Source organism: Mus caroli, chromosome 2, assembly GCF_900094665.2.
Source record: "Mus caroli chromosome 2, CAROLI_EIJ_v1.1, whole genome shotgun sequence".
NCBI lineage: Eukaryota > Metazoa > Chordata > Mammalia > Rodentia > Muridae > Mus > Mus caroli.
Genome location: NC_034571.1, coordinates 143,829,263 through 143,839,378, shown reverse-complemented (window position 1 = coordinate 143,839,378; position 10,116 = coordinate 143,829,263). Strand labels below are relative to the sequence as shown.

Genomic DNA, 10,116 nt, shown 5'->3' with positions numbered 1-10,116 from the left:
CAGCTATGAAAGGGGGTCTACTGAGCTATCACTGAGTGATTATGGGGCTTTGGAGATATCTGAAGGTAGGCTCCTGTGCCGTGGAAGTGGCATGGAGAGTAATTCCATAAGTTGTCACAGAGAATGGGCAGTATATCGCTCTGTTCCCAGGCCTGATGACTTACTAGGTCATAGGGATCTCACAGGCCCTACCTTCCCTCTGCAAGGGGGCAAAGCTGGAGAATAGTCTTCTGTGTTTCTTGCACCAGCGCTAAATCCAGGGCCCTGGATTATGCCACATGGACATGAAAGTCAACTGGAAATGGACAGTTCTTCCATGGCAGCCTATGGACACCTGGACTCTTACTCCATAGTAGGAACCCTGGGAAGAGGCAGATTCAGAAGTCATGGAGAGCCCTGGCTGGAGGCTGAATTCTAGAATTTCTTCTTAGAGTTCTAGGGTCCCTGAGGGCTTTAGCCAAGAGGAACACACTCCAGGAGGGAAGTATGATCTCTTAGGAGCAAAAGATGGAGGTAGGATGGGGCTAGAGGGTAGGTAGGCCACATGTCCTATTCCCTTCCTGCCACTTAGATGTCACCATTGTGCCAGTTCCCCTGTGCAGGGAAGAGAGCTCTGGCCCGGAACAGCAGAGCTACCTACTAGGCATGGTTATTCCATTCCAGGTCTATTGAATCCACAGAATTCTGGCTCCATTAGCTTAGCCTGTACTCTAATGTCTCTGAGACTTGTAACACAGGACAATAGAGCCTACTGGGAGCCAAAGGCTGTTACCCCATGTATCTCCTGGTGACCTCAGAAAGGAGTCCCTTTCTTTCCCTGTAGCCAAAGTCATGCATTTATCTCCTAAGGACCCTAGTTCAGTTCCCAGAACCCACATGATGACTCACAACCACCTGTAACTTCAGCTTCAGGGATCAAGGATATTCTCTTCTGACCTTCTTGGGTGCTAGGAATGTACATGGTGCTTATAAATATATCCAAGCAACACACACACACACACACACACACACACACACACACACACACACCAGATCTCCTCCTTAGAGGTCTATTAGTTGTTTTCTCTGTAATTCTCTCTGGTCTGTCCTGCATATTGTCTGCATTTATGGTATATATATTTTTTCACCTCATCCTGACTAACTTTAATCTACTTTTTGGTTGTCTTCCTCTAAGCCTGTTCAGTTCAGTGACGCAGGCTGTAGACATCTGTCTATACATTGCTTCATCCCCATCACCCCACCAGGCCTGGTCCAGGTAGGTCTTCAACCATTCACAGCTGTACAAGTGAATGCACCCATACAGAATGAGTGAGCTCAGATGAACCCAGCAGGTCCAATGCTGCACATCTCTGAAAAGCTGCTCTATCAAAGAGGCTGCTGATGCAGTTGCTAAGGCAACAATTTATCTGCTTCCCAAAGCATCTTTAAAAGAGAGTAGCAAAGGCTCACACAGACAGTGATGGAAAGGAAAACCAGAGAATCCATTTCTGAAGTCACTGAGGGACCCTTCCAATGAAGGCTGCCTGTTTCCTCCCTCCCTCCCCTAAGAGCCACCTTCCCTCTTGTCTTTGGTTAGGTCCGTGGTATGAACACAGTGAACTCCAGTATAGCAACAGCCTTTACTGGCCTCATGCAGTGCTCTCAGGAACAGTGTGTGCTGTCTGGCTACCTCCACTGGGACCCACCAGGCACCAATGAGAACAGCCTGGTTTGGAGATCCTTCCAGAAAGTTCCGTTAGCCTTGTGATGGGCAGCAAGGACAGCACTTTAGTTTTTTTATGGTAGGTGGACACATGTCTCCAGAGAGCTGAAGGAAGAAGGTGAGCTGGAGTGAATGGCTGTGCACCTGGATGAACCTTTTTCTTTCTTCACCACAGAAATGATAGGACACCTATCATTTGGATGGTGGAGGCAAGAAGAAGGATCAAAGATTTGGGGTAGGAATTTCAGCTGCAAACATTCCCGATCCTGTTTGCAGGGACTGCAGCCTCCAGGAGATGCAGCCTGCTCTCCAAGCCATCCCTGTTCCTGCCAGACTCCTCCAGCAGCTGTGGTGGGTTGGCATTGCTGTCCTCAGGGCTGTCAGAGGTTAGCAGGTGCTTCATGCGACATTGACTCCCAGAGAGAACCAAGGCTCTTCAGAATCGTTCCTGGGGCCTCTGGGCAGGACACCTCAGGTCCTTGATTATCTGAGGCAATCTGGGGCTAAACTGCTACCCGAGGCAAAAACTGGGGAGCAGGGAGGTTGCGACAGGGACAGCGGTAAGAGACAGAGAAGAGGAAGTGGAATTCCTCCTGCTTCCTTGCTTCTGGCAAACAAGACTTGTTTGGTCCGAGCGGCCCTACCTTGGCTGGATATGATCGTGTAACTTGGCTTTGGATGCTGGGATTAAAGATGTGCGCCACCACTGCCAGGCCTAGTCCTCATTTTCAAGGAAATAACTTTGAGAAAGCTGCTTCCCCTAACTTCTTCATGGGTGACTGTTAGGCTTGGAAACATATGAAAGATGCTGACAAGTCCTGCAGTTAGGAAAGTCTATTCTCTTTATTTAACCTGCTGTTTCTCTCTCACTTTATCCAAAGTACTTTAGAGAGGATCCTTAGTTATTACCTATGGAAAACACTAGGGCACTCTGGCGCCTATTTCTAGAAGCCTCTGAGAGACCAGGTCTGACTCAGTCATTGAAGTCCAAGAGCCACGGGGCTTGGGGAATGGTGGCTAGCACTGGGGACTGGGAGTGGGAACAGTGTTCACCAGCCTTGGAAAGAAAGTCTGCGGACATCTCAAGCCTAGAGAAACTTGGAATTAGAGAAGAGGGAGAGACTCTCGTTCTCACCTGGAGGAGGGCACCCCAGGCTGCAAGATTTTCCCACCTGCTGCAACCCCACCCTCTGAGGGGGTCAAGTTCAATCTGCCTCAGGTCATGGCAGGGAGTCCCTGCATGCATGCAGCAGGAGGGGAAAGAGTATGGGTCCCACAGAGGCAGGTGCCTCAAGCACCCAGCATTTCACACTAGAGGGGCACAGGGAGGCAGGCGACTCTTGTAATTCAGGGGCAGGGTAAGCTGGCTCCGATGTTCCAGAATGTCAAGATGAGCCCTGGGCACTGATTTCTGGGCAGGGCCCAGCGCACACAGAGTCACCTGGGTTGAGAATCTTCCTACGGCATCAGTCTCTGCAGGGCTGTGTGTCAGGCACCCATTGGCCTCAGCATCATGCGTGTGCCGTGCAGTGAGTAGCTGGGGCCTCGGAAGTAGTGCCAGCGGATGCCATTGATCTTGTGCAAGTGCTGATGAACTGAATAGTAGATGCCATTGAGGTTGGAGAGGCCACAGGCATCAAACCACCACCCTAGTGGAAGAGGGAGGACAGAGAGTTTGGAGGAGGTGAGATTGGTGGCCGAGATTCAGGGAGGATAAGGCTCGTGGACTGTCATTTTGGGATGCCAGTTTGCTGAAGGTGGTGGGCTGGGTATGGGCAGAGGTGAAGCCAGGGCCTTGGAGGGTAGCAGAGGTTACAGTCACACCTCAGGCCCCTTTGTGACTTCCTGCTGTGCCTCTGACACCCCTCTCTTCTTCCTTTTCCTTTGATGATCTCCTACCAGGCTCTGCCATGTCCTCCTGTTCACTCTAGTGGTCTCTGTGTTTGTGGATGTCCCTCTGCATGTCCTCTGTCTGTGTCATGTCTCTCTGTTGTCCTATCTTCCCCTGGGGCTCTGTCTCCAGTGTGCTCTGCACATTTCCAGTCCACCTATTGGACTTTAGTCCTCTCCTTGCTGTCTGCTGTCACCTGCACCTCTCTGCCTCTGCCACCTTGTGTCACTGCCTCTTCTGGTCCCTGTATCTGGGACTTGGGTCTCATTTACCAGTGCTGCTCCCATTCCATCTTCAGCCTCTGGTCTTTTCCCTGCCAGGAGTATCACCTGACAGGGAGGTGGGCAAGGGAGTTGCCTTCCCTGCTTCTGGTCTCTCTCATGATGTTTCTTCCTGGCCTGGGGAGTAGGAGAATCCTCAGACAAGAGGGTGGGATGGATGGGAACATCGTGCCTTCCTGGAGCTATCCTTGCCATCTCCCAGTACAACCCAATGGGAACTCCAGTGACTAGAAAGAGGGAGGTTTGGCTAGAGTCTCACCAGGAGCACCCATCTCCAGACAATATTTGGACACACCCACCTCCAAACATCATCTGGACACACCCACCAGCAGGTATCGTCAGATACACTCACCTCCAGACATCATCAGAGCACATCCACCTCCAGATATCATCTGGACACACCCACCAACAGGTTTCATCATGATAAACTCACCTCCAGACAGCATCTGAGCACATTTGCACATGCAATTATCATTGTCCATGTCTTTGGTGCTGAACTTGGTGCCCTGAGGAGCCAGGCTGTTCTTGCGCCCTGCTGAACTGCTGCTGTCATTCACAGAGAGGCTGGAGGCAGTGGTGAGGTGGGGTAAGAAAGGGGCACAGAGTCAGGCTGGGGCTCCTCCACGGGTTCTGCTCTGGAAAAGTTTCCAACCTGTTGTTTTTGCATGAGAAATGTACCCTGATCTGACCAGGTCATTGTCCTTGATGGTGGCTCTCCTTACTTGCCACCCTGGGATCACAGCGCTCACCGCTGCTCACCGCTCCTGGGACTTTTATACTGGTTGGATTTGGGTCCTAGAGAGCTGTGTGTGGAAGTCACAGAGTGAGGAAAGCAGGTAGAAGTCTTTCAAGCATCTGCCCTGGGCCAGGCATTGTTACAGTGTCTTGAGAAGGGTAACTCATTTTCATTTAAACCTCATGATACCTTTTCCTATGCAAGAAAAGGGGGATGCCAAGAGCCACAGGAACCTGCTCAGGCTCTCAGACTCAGTCACCAGCAGGGCCAGCTTTCAGTCTGGAGCAGCTGGTACAGGCTGGGTTACATGCTCTTTGCCTGCCAGCCCTGCCACTTCAACATTACAGCTGGTCTATTCCACACTTCTTCCATAAAGCCCTCCTAGCCAGTCCAGCCCTCATGGATCAATCCTCAGGGACCCCCCCTCCTGCAAGGGGACAGAGGGTCTCTATTTCCTTACCAAACTCTGTGACTAGGTCCAAGCCTCCAGGGTGATCATGACTGTGGGGTTAGGGTAGGTCAGAGTGCCTGGATTCAAACCCCAACATGGCCAGTGTGTCATTGCCTGGCACTGGGAAGGCATCTTCACTCCACTGAGACTCATCTTCACTTATTCATAGGTGACAAGAGACTGTGACTTTGTTCACCATATGATTTAGTGACACCATTCAGTGAGTGTGCTGAGGGGTAGGCGGGTTTGGTGAGAGCCCTGCACATTCAGGACCCGGCATTCAGTTCTTGGCACAGGTTGAAAAACATAGGGAAAGCTTGCCTGAGCCGCTGAGGCAGGAGCTGGCTCAGGTCACTAAGAGGCTTCTATATTATATATACTTATATGCAATATATATTATATAGTATAAGTATATATATGTGCAGTATATATATATATAGTATATATACAATATATATAGTATACTATATAATAAAATATACTATATATATTATATATACTAATATATTTAAGAATATGTATTTTTATATATTACTATAAGGGGTATGTATATATGCTATATATACAATATACTATATAATACAATGATAGTACATATACTATATATAATTATATATTTTATATATAAATATGTAAATATATAGCATATATAGTACATAAGCATATATATGCAGTATATATGTTTGTATATATGCTTATATACTACTACATAGAGGGAAGCAGATGTCAGGGACAGCCAGGCAGGACCTGGGAGCTAGTCCTGCAGGCACAAGGTCTCTATATGACTGGCTCAGTCCATGCCTGTCACCCTCAGGCTCTATCTGTCTATAGTAAGGAATGGTGTTCATGACCAGCCATGAAGACATAAATGTACCCTTAAGCATGCTCTCCTAACCCTGGGGACCAGTGTCAAGTACAGTTGTGACCAGCTAGGGGTTCTGGCTTTGGGACTCACAGGTTGCCCACCCACTTATAGGCTCTGGCTTCTTCCTCTGGCCATTAAAGACCCAGTAATGTTCGTCTCCTCTCTGGGAACCGGAACAGGAGTCTGATTCTCTGGGGACCTCTACCTCAGGGGCCAGGAAACCTCCTATTGATCTCATGTGCCTTAGGAAACCCAGGGACTTGAATCTCTTGTGAATCCCCATGAGAGAGTATGAAGAGAGTGTCCCATCTCTGCTCAGTTCCTGATACTGCATCTAACAAACAAGGGCGCCTCCTGTCTGCCACTGCTAGTCCCCTCATCCCTGCCTCTGGCTTCTCTGTGGATCTTCCCACTTAGCCACTGACCTGGAGATAGGGCCCAGGGCAAGCTGTCATCCTTCTCCCCTGCTCCTCCTTTGCAGTTTCCAGGGCTTCCAGTGGTTTCTAGCCCCCATCCCACCCCACCCCAAGCTAGCCCTCCAAGCCTTTCCTATATAATTGGACACGGTATGGTCCCAGGAGCCATAGTGAATGAACATTTGGGTTTGGGGAATATATGATCCAGGTGGATGCAAACTCTGACATTTTTATAATGTGTGTGTTTGTGTGTGTGTGTGTGTATGTGTGTGTGTGTGTGTGTAGAATGTTTGTGTGTGTGTACCAGTGTACATATATGTTTGTGTACATATGGAGGCCAGAGAACAATCTCTAGTGTCCTTCCTCAGGTATTTTTTGAGACCGAGTATTTTATTATCCCACTGAGCTCCAGTGAGCCTCATCTTCACTTCTCCATCACGGTGGACACAAGCACATGCCACCATGCCTGACTTCAAAAGCTCCGGTTCTGGGATTAAACTTGTGTCCTTACGCTCCAAAGGCATGGGCTTTATTGACTGAATTATTTCTCCTGCCCTGCTCTGTTATTTTTGAGAACACCTCATTTTCTGGGATTATCCTCCAAAAAAGACTCGTTTGCCCCAAGCCTTGCCCCTCCCAGGAGTACTCTTTGATTGTCCAGGATTTCTGGACCCCTGAATATTGCCCCTGGAAGCTACTGCCTATGGGGTAAGTGGGTTGCCTATGAACATGTCTGACCCACGCTCAACTACTACCAAGCTAGTGTATGAGCAGCTTTGAGAACACAGTTTTAGGCAGAGTCTTTCTCTAGTGACCATAACATGCCTGGCACAGGGCAAGTTTCAATATGCCGTCATCAAGGCTCTGCAGCCAATTAAGTACTTGCTGCTCTTTGAGGGTCCGCAGAGCTGGTAGCAGGGAGCTCTCCATAGTTCAGAGACAAAGCCAGAGGTGTACACTCAGTTTGCATGCAAGAGTATAGGAAGGGCTGGAAACTGAGCATAACTTTGCATGGTGAACACAATACTTGTAGACACTGTTAGAAAAATGTTAGGGTGGTATAGTTCTGCCTTCGAATCTAGCATTTAAAGATCTCCAACATTCACCCAGCAATCACTGTATGCTAGGTGCCTTAGCATAGGTTATTGGATTTATGATGCCAGACTCTGGCTCTCACAGAAAGGGCCAGTGCCACATGGGGGTTGCAACAGTGATAGCAATTGCAACACTGTTTACCTGCCTGGCACCCTGAAGATGCTTTGGATGGAATCCTGCACTCTCTGAACTGGATTGAGGGTGTGCTTGGGGCTCCCACTCAGCCTTGCACAGCTCAGCCCTAGGGATGTTCCCTCCAGCTCTGTCCCCTGCATCTCCATCATCAGGGTGGGTCTCACGAGGGAGGATGGCAGGCCCACTCTGCTGGAGGAAGTGGGGACAGTTAATAAGAAATGGGAGGCATTGGGGGAAAAGCCAGGGAAGTCCATAGAAGTAAATTTACGAGGCAGCAGACATTTAGAGGTTCCCTTAGAGGAAGTCAGAGTCTCCTCAGCTTTCTGGAAGGTGTCTGCAGCTGTAGAGGGGCCAGGTGTCAGGATGTCAGGGAGCGTATGTTCTGCACTGTGGGCGAGCTCATGAGCTCATCCTGACCTGGTTCAAAGCTAATCTGAAGATGAGCGAGTGTCTCAAAGAGGTGACATCTCAGAGTGGAGATAGAGAGAGAACCGAGTTCCAATCCAGGACCCATCTAACTTGTCACCTTAGACAAAGGACTCAGTGCCTCAGGTTCCTTATCGCTAAAGCATATATAGTAATGTTGGCCGCCCATGATTAAGGAGAGGATTAAGCAGTGTTTAGGACACGGTAGGTACCTGGGAAACGCGTGCTTCTTTTCCTAAACACACACCACAAATCAGACAGAGGAAGGGTGGAAACCCTCGATGACTTGACTGTAGCCTTATGCCCAATACTGCTGAAGAGCACAGTGAAAGTCAATCTTGATGTGCCCAAATTTCATTCAGGGCTGCAAATAGCAGTGTGGAGAACAGTTCTCCTTTCTCCCAGTGTGGGGACTTTTGCATCTCACCACAGGGCACCGGGCAAACCGAGAAGCCAACCTCCCTCCTGCTGTCTGTAAATGGGGTGGTTAACCTTGGAGGAGCCCTTCTTGCTCTGGTCACTGTGGCATCAGTGACAGTCTTTCTACCCCACCCAGTGTCCAAAATGTGCTGAGTGCTAGGTGGCCACTTCCAGATCCTGTGACGTGCACCCAAATGGGGGCCAGATGGTGGAAGCAGGAGACGCCCAGAGAATGACCCTTGGTGCAGACTCTGCAGCCACTTGCCTTGGGATCCCAAACCGCCCACAAGCCTGGGCCCCAAGCCCACCTGTACCGCTGCCTCTCGCTGCCCAGCTGGAAGTTCTCATACTGGATGGAGGTCTGGCGGCCTTCCCAGTCATGCAGTTCCACGCGTAGCAAGTAGGCCGTTCTGCTGGTGAGGCGGTGCACAGCCTCATTGCCCAGCCAGTGCTCTCTGGCCACATTACCAAAACCCTGTGGGGAGGAGAGGAAAGGGTGGCTGTGTGCTGAAGAGGGAGGCGGTGTCTGTGGCTGAGGAGCTGGGCCAGCCAAGGCTCCATGGCCACTTAGCCAAGGTCAGTGCTAATGAACAAGTTTATAAGAACAGTGTGCACAGGCCTGGGACAGGAGCTCCCCTCTAGAGAACAAAGAGAAGGTGTTTGTGAATTTTAAGCCCACTAAAAATAACTGAAATTACATTCCTCTAAAGTCAGAAACACTCAAAAACTCATTTGTGGTGATAGAAATTGGAATAGCTCAGTGGGGAACAGCAATTGCTGTGCAGGAATGAGGGCGGAGTCAGAATCCCCAAAACCCATGAGAGGAGACTCACTGGGGCTTGCTAGCCACCTACCTGGCTCGACTCAAGGGAGTAAGGCGAAGAAAGATAGAGCAGGACACAACGCCCTCCACTGGCCTCCCATCATGAATGCAAGCATGAACATATGTGTGCATACACACACTGCATGGATAAACTCACACAGATAATAAAATAAAAAGAAATAGCCACTGCCTTTGGGGACACACCTAGGAAGATGGGGCACAAGGGGACCTCCCAGCTCCTGGAAAGCTGGGTATTGAGCTGTGAATGGCAGTCACATAGAGGAGCCTGTGGGGAGATTCATGGAGCTCTTTGCTTTATAGTTGTGTGCTCAGCTACATGCATGTTAAGCCCCAGCAGGAAGGAAACGGCTGAGCCAGCTGCCAGGCAGGAGAGGCAGAGAACAGTTTCCCAGAGGCGGGACGGAGGCCAAACAGTTTCAGCAATGGAGAGATGTAAGGCTACCAGTCCTCACAGTGTCTTCGTAACCCAAGCTCCAAGGTGGCAAGAAAACAATGCCCTTTGGCAGAGCAAGCTCTCAGGACCAAGGACAGGGGCACACAGTGTCCACTTGATCTGGCTGCTTAATGCTAGCCACTGTGAAGTTCTTATCTAGTGGACAGCTGATGGACACTGATTTCTTGTGAATCTCTTTCTATTTCTCTTACTTTGAAAGCTTTAAGGGCTTTTAAGTCAGCTTGCCACAATCCCTGAGTTCAAATTTTAACAGAAAACAACACTGGAAGGCAGCTGGGCACTCCTTGCCATCCGTGTGTTCTTTGGAGCAGACCCACTTTCAAGAATCGGTCTTAAGCCGGGCGCCTTTAATCCCAGCACTCGGAAGGCAGAGGCAGGCAGATTTCTGAGTTCGAGGCCA

The 10,116-nt window shown here is 49.7% G+C and overlaps 1 protein-coding gene across 1 annotated transcript in view; it reads right to left on the bottom strand.

Moving 5' to 3' along the window:
* Nucleotides 1–2,521: 2,521 nt before the first annotated feature.
* Angpt4 (angiopoietin 4) overlaps nucleotides 2,522–10,116 on the bottom strand; it is a 33,047-nt gene continuing 25,452 nt past the window's right edge. Inside the window, exons 7-9 of the mRNA XM_021156720.1 lie at nucleotides 8,727–8,893; nucleotides 4,308–4,438; nucleotides 2,522–3,351 (exon numbers count right to left, since the gene is read on the bottom strand). Coding sequence (XP_021012379.1) covers nucleotides 3,191–3,351; nucleotides 4,308–4,438; nucleotides 8,727–8,893 — 459 coding nt within the window. The 3' untranslated portion in view covers nucleotides 2,522–3,190. The remainder of the gene's footprint in view (nucleotides 3,352–4,307; nucleotides 4,439–8,726; nucleotides 8,894–10,116) is intronic.